At 43.1% G+C, this 20,163-nt stretch overlaps 1 protein-coding gene across 3 annotated transcripts in view; it reads right to left on the bottom strand.

Annotated features, from left to right (window-relative positions):
• Positions 1–19,923, bottom strand: part of IMPACT (impact RWD domain protein) — a 46,133-nt gene extending 26,210 nt beyond the window's left edge. Inside the window, exons 1-7 of one of the 3 annotated variants that reach the window (XM_090039839.1) lie at positions 19,823–19,923; positions 17,899–18,027; positions 17,027–17,079; positions 15,934–15,996; positions 12,805–12,890; positions 8,468–8,611; positions 8,060–8,154 (exon numbers count right to left, since the gene is read on the bottom strand). In XM_090039839.1, the coding sequence (XP_089895965.1) occupies positions 8,060–8,154; positions 8,468–8,611; positions 12,805–12,890; positions 15,934–15,996; positions 17,027–17,079; positions 17,899–18,027; positions 19,823–19,858 (606 nt within the window). In that variant the 5' untranslated portion in view covers positions 19,859–19,923. The remainder of the gene's footprint in view (positions 1–8,059; positions 8,155–8,467; positions 8,612–12,804; positions 12,891–15,933; positions 15,997–17,026; positions 17,080–17,898; positions 18,028–19,822) is intronic. The other 2 variants (XM_090039840.1, XM_090039841.1) reach the window with 2 other exon arrangements.
• Between the last annotated feature and the right edge of the window lie 240 nt (positions 19,924–20,163).

The raw sequence follows: 20,163 nt of genomic DNA, 5'->3' as shown, positions 1-20,163 counted from the left end.
CAGACGGATGCTTGTTTTCAACAAGAAAAATATATTAAGCAGGCAATGTTCTAATCTGAAAAGCAGTATTTTGCATCACACTTGCATAACTTGGAATCATTTTTCCTGCTTGCTAAAAATAGCTACTCCTCTAACTAGTACATTAAGCACTTTTTGGCTGAAAATGTCACACAGTTTCATTACAACAAAAACAAGAGATACATTTTTGTGGGTTACATATGTAGATCCAGGGTACCAGCCACTTTTTACTACAAAGTGTGTTCCAGTTTTCATGTTGCTAAATCATTTGTTTTAGTGCAAATATGACAGGGGGGAGGGGCATCGGCTTGTGTGTCTGATTTGTACAGCACGTATTATAATCTTGTTTTCTATATTTGAGATCTGGTCTCCTCTTCTCTAGTTAGGTAATTTCAAGAAGAAGCTGCACTGTGCAAATACCTGAGGCAGAAAAGGCACTTGTGGCTTCCTTTTTAAAAAAAAGGTACAAATGTTTACTAGAACCAAGAAACCTGGCCTCTAGTCACCTACAAACCAGGAGGAAGTGGTGAATGAGGCTTTCTTCAAACAACTAACAGAAGTTTCCCAATGACAAGTCCTGGTTCTCATGGAGGACTTCAATCACCCTGACATCTGCTAGGAAGGCAACACAGCAGTGCGCAGGCAATCCAAGAAATTTTTGGAAAGTATTGGGAATAACTTGCTGGTACAAATGCTGGAGTGGCCATCTAGAGGCCATGCTCTTCTTGACCAGATGCTCACAAACAGGGAAGAACTGGTGGGGAATGTAGTATAACGGAGGGTGTCACAGCACACTATGGTGCCCTGCTCCTTTAAAGAGCTGAAACTGCTAGGGAAAGAGCCCTAGCAGTGAGGTGGAAGCCCCAGCTGCCGGTTACCAAGGCAGCCAGAATGAGCTAGTGGCCCACAGCTGTCAGCAGTCAGCTGCCCGGAAGGGGCAGGGCCTGACTCATATATAAACCCAAAGGCTGAGGCCGGAAGGGCAGTTCCCTGCCAGCAGCAAAGGGAGAAGGGCGCAGCACTTGGGGTGCACCGACCCCTGGCGCCAGAGGGGGCGCAGAACTTTGCAGGGCCGTGAGGAGCAGAGCGAAACTGAGCTGCAGAAAGCCCGAGCACCAGCGAGGTACGGAGCCAGACTGGGCTGTGGAGGGCCCAGGGAGGACAAGGGGGCCAAATTACAACAAGGCCCAGACCAAACAACATTGGTACCATCTCCAAGGCTTAGGGTGTGGTAAAGGGGTGGTTGGAGCCACGCATAGCCCATAAGGCTAGGGTGCCCCAAAACACCCATTGTGACATCTGTCTTGGAGCGGGATCCACCAGGGGTCCAGAAACCCACGGGGTCCAGAGAGTCAATCAAGACTGTGTCCAAGAGGACTGAAAGGCAGCCTCCCTATCATTCATACCATTAAAGACATGGTGGGCAAGAATCGAGGATGCCCATTGGGCCAACTTGGCACGGTTAAGGGGCCTTGGGAAATCACGACCCTCCTCAAGGACCCCTGTCCCGTGACAGGGCAACTTAGCCAGCAGTGACCACAGAATGATTCAGTTCAGGATCCTGAGGAAAGGAAGGATGGAGAGCAGCAGAGTATGGACCCTGGACTTCAGAAAAGCAGGGGTCAGTCTCGCTCAATGTCTTCATCAATGACCTGGAAGATGGCATAGAGTACACCCTCAGCTTATAGATGATGCCAAGCTGGGGGGAGCAGTAGATATGCTGGAGGGTAGGGCTAGGATTCAGAGTGACCTAGACAAATTGGAGGACTGGGCCAAAGAAGGCTAACAGCACACTGGGCTGCATCAGTAGGTGTGTTGCCAGTAGGTCAAGGGAAGTGATTAGTCCCCTCTATTCATCACTGATGAGGCCACATCTGGAGTACTGTGTTCAGTTTTGCCCTCTTTCCCCCCCCACTACAGAAAAGATGTGGACAAATTGGAGAGGGTCCAAACAAAAATGGTAAGGGGGCTGGGGAACAAGATGTATGAGGAAAGACTGAGGGAACTGGGCTTATTTAGTCTAGAGAAGAGAAGACTGAGAAGGGATTTAATAGTAGCCTTCAACTACCTGAAGGGGGGTTCAAAAAAGGATGAAGCTAGACTGTTCTTAGTGGTGTCAGATGACAGAACCAGAAACAATGGTCTCAAATTGCAACAAGGGGAGTTTAGGTTAGATATTAGGAAGAATTTTCTTACCGGGGGGTAGTAAAGCACTGGAGTTTGTTGCCCAGAGAGGTGGTGGAATCTCCATCCTTGCAGGCTTTTAAGACCCAGCTAGACAAAGCTTTGGCTGGGATGATCAAGTTGGGGATGGTCCTGCCTTGAGCAGGGGGTTGGACTTGATGACCTCCTGAGGTTCCTTCCAACTCTAATTATCTATGATTCTACACAAGGGGATCAGACCCCTAGCATAACTGGCTAACTGGGCAGTTTTTTTAATCAATTGGTTAAGAGGAAAAACAGTAAGCAGGGCAAGCCCTGATTGGAAAAGCTTGGGTGATGTCATGCCAGGCTGTATAGGAAACACTCAGATAAGGTTCTCTCTCTTTTTGGGGACTTGAGTGAGAGCTGCTATAGAGGCTGCTGAATTGGGAGCCAGAAAAACTGATCCCTTGTGGGAAGGGGTCTCCCCTCCCCTGCCCTTCACTGGAGAAGGGAGTTGGAGCTATGTGAAGGGGAAATACAAGGTATACTAATAGAAACTGTCTCAGAGTTTAAGACTAAGCTCTTGTCTTTCTTTCCCCCGTTTTCCTTTGAGTTTTGAGTAGGATAATACTATGGGGAGGTATTAATCCCTGGAACAGACTAACCAGGTTTGGAGCCTGGCAATTTTTGGGCCAGATTTAAGGCGCTGAGTAGGATAATACAGTGGAGGTAGTAACCCCTTGAGCAAACTCACTTGGAATGGAGTCCTGGCAGTTATTGGCCAGGACAGGCCTGACCTTCCCCCTTTGTTTTCTAGCATAATTGTATAGCAGAGACCAGGGGTGTTGACAGGTATGAAAAAAAAAACCCAAAACTGTGCTTAACTGGAAGAAGTAGAGCATTAGTTTGACCTGGCTCTGCAACATCTGTATAGATCAGGCCCTTCAGCAGGCCTTTTTGATGCTATTATCTAATAGCTGCTTCAATTATTCTAATTGCTATTAGATAAAAGCTCCCAATCTATACAGATACTGGGCAAGTCAGATCCCACTAACACAATGTCTCTTCTGGGCATGCACTGGGCTCAGCACAGGCATGCCAAGTTTAAAGTAAAACACAGTCTGTAAGCCACCTAGATGTCCAGGCCACTGTCTGCTAGGCCTGGCACTTGTCGTTTGGTCCAGGCCCAGCACATAATGGCCTGGCTGTCTTTTATTGTCTAGTCCACACCCAGTGAAAAAGGGCCTGGCCCTTTTTTTTTGAGTTTGTTTGTAGCTTTCTGCCATAGCAGACCTGGGGAATTGGCACCACGAATTTGAGTGCAGAATGCTGACAGAAGCTGCAGTTAACCCCTCAAAGCCACCATGTGGAAGTGGAGATCAGTGCCCTACACCTTCCCAGGAAGCAATGAAGAGCACTTTGCAACAGAGAAGGACCTATGCCCTATAGCAGCTCTCTGCAGCACAGCAAACCCAAGGAGCAGCTCATAAGACTCTCCGGTGTGGCTCCCCCTCTCCAGCCCATTGCTGAAGGGCAGATACAGGGGGTACAAGCCCTTGTACCAGAACTACCGTTTGTGGACCCCGCCAAATCCCAGACTGTTTGAGCATGGGTGAAGCCTCCCCAAGACATAACTGGTACTGTTTTAAGTTGCATTTGGTGTCTTCCTTTGCTCTCCTTGCCTTCGTTTTCTGTAATAAATCTGTCCTTTGTGTTTATACTGCTTGCAAGAAGGGGGTTTTGTTTATGGGGGACACCCCAGCCAAATTCAGGGATCCCAGATTTTTTGGTGGAGGCTCAAGCCATAGTAAAAATTTATTGGGTAGCCCAAAATTTGAACCCAGCCTTGCTGCTGCTAACCAGTACCCAGCAGATGAGTTACACAAAATAATACATTTCAACCAGTGTCCTTAATGATTTAAAAAAATGAAATTAAAATAAATTATTTTGGCTATTATACATATGTCAGAATATAATATATTATGGTATGATGTCACATAATGCCCTATTATTGTGATTAGGAAATAACAGTAAAAGATGAAATAAAAGCTTAAAAACCTATTTTCAAACTACATTTTTCCAAACTTCTTTTTTTAGAATTTCTATTTCATGGGAAATATACAAATATGCATCTGCATTTTGATTAGAAATATAAACAAATTTCATTTTACAACTTCCTGTGAAGTAGAAGTTTCTGATTTTAAGTAGCTCTGTCTATTAACAAACTTCTGCTATCCCTGCTTTCAATAGTTGGTAAATCAATGCTAGTTCCTTTTCTAAATCTAATTAAGCAGACTATCAATTGTTCTGCCCTGATCAACTCAGTCTAGGAAAGAAAAAACATTGAAGAACATGCTATTTAAAAACATTATACATAATTAATACTAATTTGAGCACAAAAAAAAAGTATTTGTCTTTCTAATATTATGCATTTTCCATTTTTCCCCAGAGTAAATTCAGGCAGTCTACTGTAAAAAATAAAAAACACGATACTGCAACAAAAATTACACTTTTCAAAGGGACTGTTGCTTTAGTAACTTTTTTCACTAAATGTCATTATGTTTTTCTTTAAAAATACTGGAAGAGGACTATATCTCACTTAATACACTTTCAGAAATGTACCTGATTGGATTAATTTAAATTATGTGATGTAAGGATCATCACCCACCTGAGACTGCCAACCTAAAATAGTACATGACAATCTATTAACTATCAGGCTCTCAAAAGTGTGACGTAAAAGGCTCATTATATACTTGTATGCCTCATGTCCCTTCAAGATGTGCACATATAACTAAGCAGCCGAATAACTGTTCTGATTTTTTACTACTTGTTTCTTCTTATTATTTCCTCTCTCTATTGATCTTACCGTATATTTAGATGGTGTTCCTACAGATAAGGAATATAACTCATTTAATGTCCATCTGGAACCTAAGCAGTTTTGAGGCACTTGATAAAATAACAAAGTAGGACACTATTTCATATAAACAGTCTCTTCTGGGGTAATAATTTTATAGATAACTTTGATGCAACCATTCATGAATTTCAATAACTCAGTACTTAAGAGGTGTTTTTTTTGATTTGTTGAATGCTGCAATACTTGTCTTGTAGATACTTGGAATGTTTAGCAGAATCCACAGCCCTAAATTAAGCATATTTGCTCCCTACACAATATTTAGGGAGAATTAAGTCCCTCACAATGAGATACCCAAAAGCCAATTTGATGATCAAGCAGGCAGTAGGAAGGGCTGAGGATGAGAGGAATAGCAAAGGAGCATAAGAAAGTCGGAACTAAGGGATGGCACAAAGTCATCCATCCAGACCCTTACTCATCTCTGACAAGACCATCACAGCGAAGGGTCTGTCCAACATGCTTTTGAAAATTTCCACAGCTGGAGATTTGACTTCTCTAGTTAGCCTAATCAAAAGCTCGACCATCCTTGTTAGAAATGTCTTCCTAATCTCCAACCTAAATTTCCTCTACTGCAGTTTAAGGCCCTTGCTCCTAGTCCTGTTCCATATGACCACAGAGAAAAGTTCATTACACGAAGAATTTCAGGCACCTAAGGAACTCTGAAGTTGAATGAAAAACGTTTCCGAATTTTAGATGCATCCAAGATTAAGCAGCGTCTGAGCAGGGTTTTGTAGATCATAATTCTGGACTGAGGCATGTAAATCCCACTACAATCTTCTACATGCCTAAATCCTTTCATGGACCCAGGTCTTATGAATTTTAAATAATTAATCTCATTAGGGTCAGCCAAAGAACAGAATAAGTTGTATTGCTGAACATGTTGATGTATCCCTTCTAATCATATTTTCTACTTTTCTTCCGCTATAACATTTTCATATAAATTTGCTGATGTTACCAAGACTGCAGCTCACTTTCCAATAATTCTGTTGGCTATGTAGTATTAAACAATTGTTTTTCACTAAAGCAAGAACACATAACTAAGAACATAAATGAGGATCAGATCTGTTATAACAAGAGTATGTTTATGCAGTCACAGAATAAAAATGTACTTTAAATGATTTCTCTCAGGTGACTTCATAAGTCAAAGAATCCTGTCTCCTGATGGGGGTGGGTAACCAGAAGCACATAACTCCACGGCTCCACAGTCTGCACTGATGTTCAACAGCTTTCCAGATGCAATTAAGATGCCGGTTTCAACCTATGAAGCCTAAAATGGCACAGGCCCTACAACCCCTAAGGCAGTGGTTCCCAACCTTTTTTTTCTGCGACCTGCTGCTGGGAGCGCAGTGCAGCGGCAGCCTGGGAGCAGGGGAGCTCCCGGCATGCGGTGTGGCTCACTTTTTGTGTACAGCGCTGCAGGCATTGCCCTCACAACCCCCATTTGGGTCATGATCCGGGGTTGGGAACAATTGCCTTAAGGTCAGCATACAATCACTAAGGTCAACCCAGAGCAACTTCCTGCAAATCCTATCTGTGAGCCAACTTCATTTAGCAAAACCAGGTCATTCTCAGTAATCATCCCTGGAATTGGAACTCCTTGTCCTTTGAGGGTGTCAGAGCCTGAACCTGGGCATCTTCCAGAAACACTTTAGCAAGTAAGGTTGTGTTTGGAGGTGTGTAGCAGAGCACAGGGTGTGCTCTGTTACTCACAGGGGCGTGAGTAGCAGCAAGGCAGCCTGCAGCTGGTTGCGATCCCAATTAGGCTCAGTTGTCTGACTGGGAACAGGCTCCGGCTGTTTCCTACAAAAACAGGGCTCTGAGCAGTAAGGCTGGCAGGTTGCTGCTAGCAGCTGAGAGAATACCACCACCCAGTTGGAGCTGCTGCTCATGCCCTCTTGGAGGTAAGAGAAGAAGCTATGCAGATGGCTGGAGGCTCCTTGTCCTGGGGCGTGACCTAAAACTACAACCTGCTAGGGAAGATTAAGTGTCATGGGACTGCTGGTGGTGGGGCAGTCTCCAGGAAATGCCACACCTGGGGCCTCCCCAGCGAAGGGAGAATATGTGGTGCCAGACAGCTTTAGCCCCTGCTGCCTTGTGGCTGACCCCATGGAGGGAAAAGACTAGGGGAGTACACCCTAAAGAACAAAGCAAAGGCCCAGACTCACGGTGAGCTCTGAGGCAGTGTCCTGGCCAGGTAAAGAAGCCAGAGAGAGTGCCCAGACTTGCTGAAAGCTCTGAGGCTGCATTAAGGAGCTGAGTGTGTGGTTCCAAGGAAGTGGGACCCTGAACCTGTGGGGAACCATGCATGAAGCTCCTGGAACAAAGGGATAAGGGAACCGTAGCCCAGTATAGGGCAAAAGGACAAGGCCCCAGTGTGGAGATGTTAGGGGACCAGGACTGTCCCAAGCTCGGCTAGGAGCCCTGAATTGGTAGGAGCTGGGAATCTTGAATTGGTAGGGGCTGGGAGCCCGAGTAACAGTGAAGGGCTGGGAACCCCAAGTGATTGAGTGGCTGGGTGTTAGACCAGACAAATAGGCCAGCTGTTAGGCATGGGACACAGTATAGGGTAAGTCAGAGCTGTGTAGATAAGCTCTTGACATTAGGGAAAGTAAATGGGTAGCCTCCCACCCTACTGACATCTTCTAACTGATACCAACTAAGGCAAGGTAGGTAAAGTAGGTGGGCAGTTTGCCCACAGGCAAGTGGGCAGGCTGATGATTTGACTGGCCCAGGGATGCTCACTTGTTATAGGGTATTAAACTACCATTATTTTATTTGGTTGTTTATTATATAAGCTGCCTTGAACTTTTTGGGGAGGGCAGCATATAGATCATACAAATAAATAAAAGTGTCATGCTTGGGTCTAGAAACCATATTTCCTCTCACACCCATTCCCATGGATATAGCTAACTCCAAATTCTCTGTTGGGGTTTAAGCAAACTTAAAATAGCAGGCAAAAAATTAATCCTTCAAAATTTTACTAACCTGTTTGGGGCTCACTACTGGAGCCAAATGTGCCTGGAAAGTGCTCCTTCGATCTGTGATGGGGTTTCCATGATGAATTTGTGGTAGTTCTTCACCTACAGATTTAATATTACGACACTTTGATATAAATATTGTGGGGGTGGGAGGCACAATGTAGCTTCAAATTCCTAAAAATATACTTGGCTAGTCAGGAAGTACAACATGTCTTTAAGAGTCAAAGATCAACAAAAGCTGGACGGCAAGATTTGACAAACCACAAGAACATTTTACAGTTACTGGATAGAATGGTTTAATTTACCATACTATTATTCTCTGGTAAAATACAAAAGGTTTGAGACAAAAGGCTGAAATATAAAATGGCTCTCTCTTCTAAACAACTGCATCAAAGTTTAGTATTAGTTACTTTACCTTCTTGGCTTTCAGGTATAATAAAATTTAAAGTTTTAACTGTATCCTCTTGGTTCAGTTGATAGTCCAGGGAATAATCATCATCATAATCCTCTTCAATCTCTTCAGTAATTTTCTTAGTATCTGGTCCTGTTAACATACATTCTATTGCTTTATTAGACATTTTTATGAAAACTGAACAGTACAAAGGAAACCCACATCATTTTGCTCGTTGTTTGTGTTGGTGGTTTTTTTGTGTTTTTTTTTTTTTCTCTAGGTTGTCACTTCAAGTCAGTTTTATAACTAGTAACCTCTAAAACAGGGGTCAGCAATGTTTTTGGCCCAATGCCAAAAACAACCCAAACCTGACCTATGCCTCAACTTGGTGTGCCAGGGAAGACCATGGGGGCCAATCCTCGTTTTACTGGTGGCAGGTACAAGCACACTTCTGGGCAGACAGCAAAGGAGGGGCAGGGTTGTGTTGCCCCGGCCCCTCCCTGCCCTCTCATTGGGGCGCTCATGCAGTCACTGCCAGCATGGAACCAGTGCCAGGGCTCTGGAGCCTAGTGCAGCTGGTTGCAGCCTGCCTGCTGCCTGCTGCAGCTGCCCAGGGCCCATGCTGGCTGTGACAGACAGCCCACAGACTGCAAACAGTTTCACTAGGCTCTGGAGCCCCAGCATTGGCTCTGTGCTGACAGCAACTTCACGCACGCCACTAAAAAGACAGCAGGGGCCAAGGTTATGCTGCCCCAGGCCCCTCCCCTGCCATCCATCCATTCAGCCACCACCACCACAGAACCCAGCCAGGGCTCTAAAGCTTGGTACTGATGTTTGCAGCCTCCCAGGTACAGCCAGCCCGGGCTCTGGGCAGCTGCTGCCAGCCACAGAGCCTGGGCTGCTTGCAGCAGGGCTTGCAGACTCCTGCTGCAAGCAGCCCAGGCTCTGTGGCTGGCAGCAGCTGCCCAGAGCCTGGCCCAGCAGTTGCATGCTAAGCAAAATGGCATCGCTTGCCATGCTCTGGTACACATGCCAGGGGTTCCCAACCCCTGCTCTAAAACACATTGGAAAATAACAGTGATTATAACTTAGATTTCCAGCCCAACTAGTAAGATTGCCATCATGGGTGTGTCACTCCAAAACTGGTGGTATTTTGATTCCAGTTTAAAAGACCTGGGGGGCGGGGGGAGGTGAATGATGTCCAATATTTAAACATTTAAAAAGTGATTATACTATAATAGTAAAAGAACAATGCAAACTGGTTCTCTACTAACAGACTTTTTTTTTTTAAATGTCATTCACTCTCTCTCAGGAATAAAATTAAGTCATCCTAGCATGATTTAGTTCAGTCTCCATGCCTATTCCTGGTAAAGGCAGAGAACGCCAGCTGCAAATGACAGGGGGTTTTTTAATGTCATAAAAAGGAATTAGCCAAATAACATTTTTTTAAAGGCCTTGACAAACTTATCAGATGTGCAGTGTAACAGGAAGCCCAAGGCTCCTGTTACTTTAAGGAGAAAGCAGACCAAGCTTTCTAGGTGGGACCAACAGCTGAGCAGAAACAAGCTGCTGAGAAGGGATAGAGATCAGAGCGATCACTGGGGGAATAACTATTCTGAGAGCTAGAGGTGCTGTAGTAAGCAGCTAAGGGGGACAGACACCTAGGCAGCCCAGAAGCAAAGAACTGCAAGCAGCTGAGCTAAACTTCAGCAAAGGAGTGCAGGCTGGTCTTCAAGCAAAAACCCCTGAAGGTGGCTGAAGAGCCACCTGACAGTTAGGGTTGGAGCTCTGGAGGCACGTAAGGCCAGTGCTTGAGACTAGGTGGTCCGTCTGGGCCTGCAAGCTGCAGTGATAGGAGCTCCTGAGCAAGAGGGCTGCAGGAAGTGGACTGACTGGCACCCAAGCCATCCAGGAGAGCTATGAGGAAAGAGCTAAGGAGGACTTGCAGCTTGCAGGGAAATGATGACCCAGTATGGGGAAGATTTTTGTTGTACAGCCATTTTGCTTGTGTTTATGTTCTTATTAGGCTAACTGGAGTACTGGGTTATACCTACAGGGGAGGTGGGGAAGCTATGGCGGGTACCTGATCAGGCACTCAATAGCAGGCAACCTAGCTGGGGGTTAGGGACCCAGAGGGCTAAGGCTGATGTAATGTGTTCAAGCAATGGCTGGGAGAGCTCAGGCCAGGGTCAGGCAGCCTAGCACCACCCACAGAGCAGTGGGCTGGTGCAGGCTGACTCAGAAAGCTGGTCAGGGACCCAGAAAGTTGAGGGCTGAGACAATTACAGCAGCCGTGGTAGAGCCAGGAGCCAAGAAGGCTGAAGGCTGAAGCCAGAGCCATCTTAAACTGAGAGGGCCAAAGCCTGGGGAAGGATTAGAAACCAGAGGCCCAGGGAAAAGAGAACCTTACCAAGGACCAGGGGCCTGCCCAACTGACTACAGTATTTGATGGACAGGCCGGAGGGCCCAGTGGACAACTTAAAGTAACATCTGCAAGGCCTGGGCTTAGCTATGGGGGGGAGGAGGGGGGGGAAGGAGGCCACAAATAGCCTCTAAGGCAACTTAGTGCCCTGAGGCACTAATAGGGCTAGGAGGGCCACGGCATAGGAGTCCAAGGGGAAGGTGAAACTAGACTGGGCTCTCTTTGGGACCCCTGGTGGCAGCTTCCCAAAGTGTTATAAATAACATAGATTTTATAGATGTCTAGGATCAGAAGGGACCTTAGTAGATCATTGAGTTCAACTCCCAGCCCTGGGCAGGAAAGAGCGCTGGGGTCAGATGACCGCAGCCAGGTGCTTATCCAGTCTCCTCTTGAAGACCCCCAAGGTAGGGGAGAGCACCAGCTCCCTTGGAAGCCCGTTCCAGATTCTGGTAGTCCTTACCATAAAGAAGTTCTTCTTAATGTCCGATCTAACTTTGCTCTGTCAGTTTGTGACTGTTATTTCTAGTAACTCCAAGGGGTGCCCTACATCAAGGTATGGCAGACAAGGTAAAAAGTGAGGGTATCCCAAGGAGCCACAGTGCTGGGGGTAAGTGGTCACCAGGAGCGTCACAGTCAACCCTAGGTCCTGATCTGTCACTGTAGGCAGTAATTAAAAGTTGTTACCAACATCCCTGCTGTCAAACCAGTGGCCTATACATTAAAGCTTTAATCTCTCATATCCCTTCTTCTACCAGTCAACCAGTCACTCATTTAGTATTTAAACTCAAACACTAAAACATTTGACTTTTTAGATTACTATATTACTGAAAACTAAAACCAGGCCTTACTATTAGGGAACAGAAGAATGAACAGTGGCTTTGCTTTGCATTTTTTATTTCTTAAGAGACAAAATCTGTTTTTCAAAATCCTTGATAAAGAAGTCCTTCCAGGTTCCTTGCTGTCATAAGTTCACATGCACTGCTCACCCCCTATCAGCACTCTAACTTGTTAACACACAAACTCATTTTTAAGAACATAAACATGAATTTACATAAACCTCAGTCTCTGTGGGAGACAGGAAATCTCTTAAGACTAGCTAAGTCCATGCTGAGACCTGGGTTTTTGGCTGTAGCCTTGTTGGTCTAAGGATGTAGGCAGGCAAGGTTCTTTGGGTAGATACGATATCTTTTATTAAACCGAGTAGCTGGAAAAAAGTTCTCTGTGAGCTTTCAGGTGCAATCGCCCTTCTTCAGGCATACATTCTCACTGAGATCCTGTCACACTTTAAGCTTCTTTCACTCCTTGGTGTCTCAGAACAGCAGACTCCCTATGCCTGAAGAAGGGTGATTTGTGCCCAAAAGCTTGCAAAGAACTTTTTTCCAACTACTCAGTTGGTTTAATAAAAGATATCACATCTACGCAAAGAACCTTGCCTGCCTACGTTGATCATGCCCAGGAACAGCATCTTGAAGCACCCTATTCTGCAATGGAATACCTGAATTGGAAGATCATGTGTCTGCATATTCTAAACAGACTTTTTTTTCCTCTCTTGTTCAGAATATCCTTATCCTAAGAGCATGCTCAGTGCAACAAGAAGGCCAAGCATTCTATATCTGTGCATTTCTAATTTGAACTTTACCATCATATTAGTTCCTCAACATTTATTGAATTACAATCATTATTCCTGTCTACTATTAAATTCCTATTTCTCTCTTGGTATTTAAAAAGAGAGAAATTTGTGTTAGAACCCCTTTTGGAAAGGCATAAAAAGTTCAAGAACATAATAAATGCTGAGCTAACTTTAGAATAACACAGAATATATAGATTTTTTTTTTTTTTAAATCTACACCTACTAAAACGACCCAGAGAATTCAAAACAATATTAAATGGTAGAATTTAACCAGGAGTAAAGAAAGACCAGCACATTTTTCTATATTACCTGGATCAGAAGACTGAGACTTTTCTACCAAAACTTCTCTTATCTTCTCCACCCATAAGTAAAGGATACTTTCACCAAGGTTCTGTCTGAAAGTTATTTAAAAATCACAAAGTAAGTGATCCTTCTTGTAGGGTTTGCTTGGAAATTATTTACATTCAGTTTATAAATATAAACATTTTAGAAGCTTTTTAAAATATAAAAGTGCTCAGATGAACTTGTGGGTGCAAAGAACCTTTTTTGTGTGATCATTTCTGTAAGATGATGCATTTCATGCTATCTTCTGCACAAGGTATACCATTCATATTTCTCTTGGGTATAAGGGCTCCGTATGCATTCCTGATTCCCCCTGCTAGGCTGTATGTGAAGCTCTTCCAAAATTTCAACATATTGTGAACAGTACAAAAGGCAAAATTTTAATAAAACATTGTTCTCACCTTAGAAGGGGGTATACATCTAGCTTTAGGCTCCTGATTTTGAAAATCTGTGTGCTGTTTGTTTTAGACATTGTGACCTTCCAAGTAAAGTAGGGTTGCACAGAACACAGTTTTACAGTTGGGGTCCACAGACTCAGGGCACCCACCCCTCCACAGACCCTGACCTCTGCACAGTTAGCTTTTAAATGAGCGAACATTCCAACTAGCTTCAATTAAATTTCTAGTACATAAAATTAAGCTTATGCATATGACTGCAAGACTAGGGTTTTAAAAGTTGCTATAAAAAACCCCCACCTTCTTACAAATTCTCCAAATGTGTAGATTAAAGTGAGAAACAAGATAAAAGGCCTTCCACAAAATGGACTTTTACTAAATAAATTTCTAGAAGACGTATGTGTAGCAGACAGACTGAAACCACATTCAAATAAGTGTATTGCTTTAATCCGCTCCTACTTGCACCTGAAATCACTACATGTTTGAAATAAAGCTGCCCTGCATTTCTGATTTAAAGCTCAGTTCATACCTTAACGGAACCTTACTCTTGGTTCTGCAACTAGACCAGATTCTTGGTTTCAGAAGACAGTCCTTCACAGTGTCTGTTTCAATTAAGCATTCCCTCAACCTGCTTCCCGAGATCCCTTTACAGTTTTTACAGTGTGGCTCTGCAGAGGCAATTTACGGTGAAAAAAGAAAGGTTGAAAGGATTTGTGCCTGAATTACTTTTGCAGAGCCACATTATTTCACTTCCCCTCTACTTTTAATCATTTTTAATACATAAGGAAAGAAAGGAACCAAGAACTGGTATGAGGACTGCTTTTATTTTGAGTCCTTGCATTTTCAGATCTTAAATGGGTCCAAATGGCACCTTAAAAAATCACATGACTATAAATGGCTGTATGACTTTCTAAACATGTCATAAGACTTCAATATGTGGATCTGCAGGAACAATAAATTCAGAGCGCTACATTTACTGGTTATTAACCACCTGTTACTAAAGTTTGTTTTAGTTACAGATGAACAGAATTGCTGACAATACCATTAATTTGTATTGTATAAGAAATAAAAGGAGAACATGACGGATGTCCAAAATAAACCAAATTGCAGTGAGGCAGTACAATGTTAAAGTATAATAAACATTAAATCAGTAATCTGATTTGTAACTAATTTTCTCTGAGATGTTTCCTCAAACAATGCATATAACTCAAAACAGGAAATGTGTGTTTCAGTTTCTTGCAGTCATTTTGTTATGAATCATAATTTTACACGAGAAACTTATTTTTGCAACTTAATTTACACATTTCAGCTTCACTTTGCCAAAATAGGACAAATGTTTAAAATCTTAGCAAACTTGTACTGTTTCTTCATCCTTTATAAAGAAACAGAAAATAATAACCAAGGACACTTATGCTTTGCATGTGATTGGAAATATTTTAGGCTGAAACTGACGTGAAGAAGAATGCCTTAAATTTAAAAGCTTGTCTAACCTGCAGGTCTGATCTTGCAGTCAGACTTGTCTAACTATACCAACTATACAGTTGGTCCAATAAAAGATATCACCACCAACAAAAAAAACCAAAAAACTTTGCGCCTTGTGTATATACATACTAGATATAAATGGCTTTACTAAACACTCATGTTTTAAGGAAAGTATTGAAGTAAGAGTTTGGAAAATACAGACTTGTAGCTATGACCTCAAATTTTAGACAAGGGGCAGATAAAGCTGAATACCATATTTCATACTGGTGTTTAACAAATATATAAATGCATGTTATTTGTAATACAGAAAAACATATTAAGTTCTTTATTATAAAAAGCAAGTCCTTAATTATTAAACTGGGTAGTACTTCCATAACCCATGTTTAACAATATTGTTGTTCCAAAGGATATTTTATACTGTTGAAGTCCTCAGAAGGAAAAGTTTGCAAAAGGAAGTGATCAGATAATTCATGCAGTTCTACTGCTGGGTGCAGACAACTGATTTCTGGAATCTTAGTCATAAACTACACATATTATCTGCATGACACCCATTCTGGTGGTCATTTCCCTACGCTCTATGAAGTTTCTTAGCTTTTGTACCAATGTTGCTAAATTATATTTCCTTTGAGAGAACTTTTAATACTGAGAATCTCTGGAAAAGGACCAGCATCCATCCACTTGTTAGAAGTTTAGTGTTTAATACTTTGAAGTAGGTCTGTTTGTGGTCTTTAAAAACTAGACCAATGACTATTCAAGAATACTTATTTTTGTAATTTTTTCAAAGCGTTTTATGACTTTATTTGGGAAGACCATCAGCAGGGAGGGTTGTTTGAGGACATGAGACTGGCTTCATATCTTATCAGTAACCCTCACACAGTACCAGTACCCCTCTTCCCTCCCAGCCGTCTCATAAGTGCTGTGTCCGCTTTTATGAAACAGAGGCAAAAAGACAAAGAAATGGCCTCACTTTTAGAATTACAAAGCCTTGCTTTTAGCCCTACAAGATTCATGTACAACATCAATGTGCCCAAGAGGTAGCATAGGATCTGGCCCAGAGTGAACAGTGAGCATGAACTATATTAGATTGTTTTATTTTGTCTCAGCTATTGCTGCAATAATTTCGTAACCATTCTAATTTATACATTACCTAGCTTCTTACATTAATGAACTGAAATTACCCTATTCAATTTTGTAGAGTTTTCCAGATTCTGTCACTTACACATATATTTCTTCCAGGCTGTTTCCTAATTCCATATAATCTTGTCTTCGAAGCCAAGGAGCGCTGGAATGAAAGTAGACAATGAAGGGTGGAGTCAATAAACTGATTAAGGTATTGTATGCTTCAGTGACTGTATTTTCCTCAACAAATGTTTTTCTTTAAAACAAAATACAATAAACTCCTGAAGAATAAGAATTTTTAAATAAAAGACTGTCAACTGTTCCTTCTGATTTAAAGATTTGGAGTTTTTAAATGTAAGAGGCATTTAAAAGGTCATCTTACCTTGGGGTTTACTCTCACTCCCTGTGCAAAGAGCTGATCACTTTTTCCATGCTAGTTCATTAATGTAACTACCATTGCACACTAACCCAAGTTTTCTCTGGAGAGTCTTTCAAACCTATGCATGTGGCATAATTTTTATTTGTATCTGGTGCAAGGGCTCAAGAACTTCCTCCAACCTGTCTTCCACTGATCCTTGACGATGATTCTTCAGGCTTACAGTGCTAGCTTTTACATCCCAAATGAACCACAAACTTTTTACAAAAGTTTTCTTTTTTTTTTTCTTCTTCTTCTTATTGTTAGAACTTTATTCTATACCGATACCTAAGCACTGCTTATCGGAGTGAGGGGGATTGGAACCTTACTGTATTAAGGGTTGTACTAACTAGGAAGAATCCCAACCCAAACTTACAATCCAAGCATAAACCAACAGGTAACAGGTGGATTCAGACAGACCACAAGAAAACAAAGAGGCACTATAGAATCAATGTGATAGGCAGAAGCCAAGACACATCACCAGCATAATTGTAGTTCAGAACTTTGTAGGCTTCACTGCAAAGGTAAGTGTTAAGGACGAATCTGGAGGAGAACAAGGCAGCTTTACAAATTTTTATGGGCATTTCTTCCTAAACATAAGTGGCATCACAGAAGAAAGTTTCATGGCAAGCCTATCCACCATCTCCCTGCCCGCCCCCCCCAGTGTCTGGAAGGCCTGGGCTCTTTCCACCCTACTTCACCCACACCACTGCAATACTGATCATTTAACAAAAATGCAATAACTGGTTAAAGAGGTTGACTAAGTGATATCACTTACTTCAGTTGATAAATTGGTGGGGCTGAGGTTGGGTATTCAGGAGGCAGAATCACCTGAAAGAATTTTAACATAATCATTAGGCTGGTCCTCCAAAACTAGCCAAAAGCTAATTATAGATTTTGGTACGGAGAATTCAGGTTAAGCAGTCGTCCACAATGGGGGGGAAAAAAATTGTTCCACTATTATTATGTGGTGACAGAAAGATGCATCCTTCTACACTAAGGGTATAATCTTGGTATTATTTTAAGATACTGATATCTATAATGTACATAAGTAACATGTCCTACGGTCTGGTCTATGTGAAATAAGTGTTATGAAAAATAAAGGAGTGAAGAAATTCCATGTGAGCCAACACACAGCTATTAACTTACTGAGAAGCTTGTACTCACATATACGTAGAAATTTCAGTTCTGTCCATGCTACAGAAAAATGTGTTTTAATTCTAAGTGTTTTTGGTTTACAGCAGTGCATAGTGACATGCATAACTGCTGTCCCAAATATTTTAGACATTTCAATTAAAACAAGTATATTAATCCTTTCAGGTATGTCAAACTAAGGTGTTATGTAGCTGTACCACTTCAGCAAAATCAATATAAAAACAGCTAAAAAGAAAAAGGACAGTTTAGGAACTTTTTTTTAAGTCAAATTTTTAACAGTGCGAAATAGTGCAAAAATCATTCCTAAATAGTTAGCATGTAACTTTTAAGGCAGTGATTACAAAAACAGGATTAAAGGTCCCATTTAAACAATGGGAATACTGAACAACCAAACAAATGCTGGAATCCCACTAAATGGGACTCCAAGGAGTAATAGAGATAGCTGTGTGATTAATTACACAGTCTATTAAAACTATGTACCTACAAACCCAGTACCTGCAAACAAAGAGTCCATTTTGGTTGCTCCAAGCAATCGCTGATCTTAATGCAAAATATCCTTTCAGCTTCCTCAACAACACACCAATCATCACCATATATGGATGACAGGGCATCTATTTCATCAATCTACAAGACAAGTACATTAAAACTGAAAAAGGCACTTTTCTTAGAAGCTAAGCAGCCTCCCATCACGCTCACCAGAACTGTGATCCTATCTAGAAATAAAGTCTAAGTTGTTACACACACACACAGAAACAATGGACTTGTTTACTTCAGACCTCTCTTCAGTTTCATGCATACTTTATAAAAGCACACCACCAACAAAACCTTCCATTCTTGTCTGGAAATGTCATACCATAGGGGTGCAAGAGTACTATTGTAGCTACAATAATCCAGAAATTATGCGAGACAAGGATTTTTCACTATGCTGTGCCTGATTTCCTGTGAGCAGACTTGAAGAATGTCTTATAGTTGAAAGATTAAGTTAGATAATCTCAACTACATAGTTGGTTCCACCCCAAGACAGAGGTTTTCAACCAGGGGTACTTTGGAAGGCCCCAGTGGCAGCAGCATGGCAAACCTGGCAGCACTCCCGGGTTTTGTTGCTGCACGCCACGCAGAGGCCCCCTTCCCCCCCCCCCAACTCGTCAACCGGCCACAGGGGGAATCCCTGCCTCTCGACCAGCCGCCAGAGGTACCCCAACCAAAAAAGGTTGAAAACTCATGCCCTAAGAAATCCTTGCCTCCTGCATATTACAGGTCATACCAACCTACATGAAACCTAAATTATGTTATCAGTCACTCTTTGAAAGACTGAACCTCATGAGACTTTGCCTATATAATCCACTACTCTAAATGTCTTGATTCCAGAGAGTAAAGTTTCCTGAAAAAATGAATCAGTGAATGAAGCATTTAGACCTGTGGATCTCAACCTTTTTAGACTCAAGCTACCCCTCAGAAAATGCTGCTCTTGGCTCTCACTCGGTCTTTTTGACTATGGAAAAATAATAGCAAAATCTTTCTGTTGCAAAGAACTCAGAAAGACTGCAACAGGTCAGAATGGTTCTGATACTTTGGATTCCTATTTGAAATCTCTGGGTTTATCGTGTGAACCATGTGTGGGTGTTTGCACAGCTAACCGTGCTAAAGCTGTGCAGCTCTCTTTAAAGGATCTCATCACAGATGGGCTGCAAACCACCTGTCTAAAGAAGAGCAGTGACACAGGTGTTTAAGACATGGTTCTTTCGTTGTTAGGAGGTTAAAGCCATGATCTCACATCATGTAGCTTTAGGCTAATGGCAATCAGCCTTCCCTAGACCCAAGGCACAAAACTACCCTCCCCACCCTGCTGACTCCAGGAGCCCCTTAGTACTTCGCTTCTCTCTTTTTTTTTTTTTTGACTGCAGGAAAATACAGCAGCTCCTTCTGCTGCAAACAACCCTGAAAGCCCACAACAGGTTGACCCTGCCAGCTCCCGCATGAAGTCTCTGCATTTACACCATGCATCAGGCACAAGCATCAGCATACCCTCGGTTTTCCTAATAAGGGTGCATCACCCTTACAAGGATCAATGCTCCGCCCCCAGTTAAGAAGCACTGCTTTCTCCCCCGTTATTTCCTTGTTTACAAGGACACAAGGTGCAACCCACTGGGCGCAAACACCACCCTCCCCCCAGCCAGGAGCCTCAATCCCTAAACATTTCTAAGCCGACACTGCGGAGCGACGTCCCCACTAGGGCTGGGCAGGCGCAGAGGAAACCCCCCCGCCACCACAGTCTCCTGGCCTACACTAGGGCTGCACATGCGCAGACCTCCCCTATCAGCTGCCGGGGGGGACCAGCCCCGCACGCTGGGGAGGTAGAGAGTCGCCCCAACCTCCCCGACGCGGCTGAAAACCAGCAATGGAGCCCACCGTCCCTCACTTGTTTCTGAGCCGTTTCCGGGTCACGCGCTGCCATTTGGAACAGGGAGCAAGCTAGGGGGAAAGCTGCGGCCGCCGCCTAAAGGCTTTGAGCGATGTGCGCATGCGGTTGAAATGGAGTATGCGTGTTAGTGGCCGTGATGCTTTTGCCAGGATTTGGGGAAGAACATGGGGCGGGAAGACGCGTGGGTCCGCTCAAGGTTAAGCACTCGCGCCTTGCACCCAGCACAGCCCCATCTGTCTCCGGTTACCGGGGAGCAGCCACCGAGGGCTGCATCCTGGCCGTGCAAAGTGCCCTCTGGTTGCCCTCGTCCGGGGCTAGCATCCAGCTTGCCCAGGGAT

The sequence above is a fragment of the Crocodylus siamensis genome, chromosome 3 (genome assembly GCF_052110815.1).
Source record: "Crocodylus siamensis isolate JL-2025a chromosome 3, ASM5211081v1, whole genome shotgun sequence".
Lineage (NCBI taxonomy): Eukaryota > Metazoa > Chordata > Crocodylia > Crocodylidae > Crocodylus > Crocodylus siamensis.
Note: the sequence above shows the minus strand (reverse complement) of the source record. Positions and strands in the feature narration are given on the sequence as shown.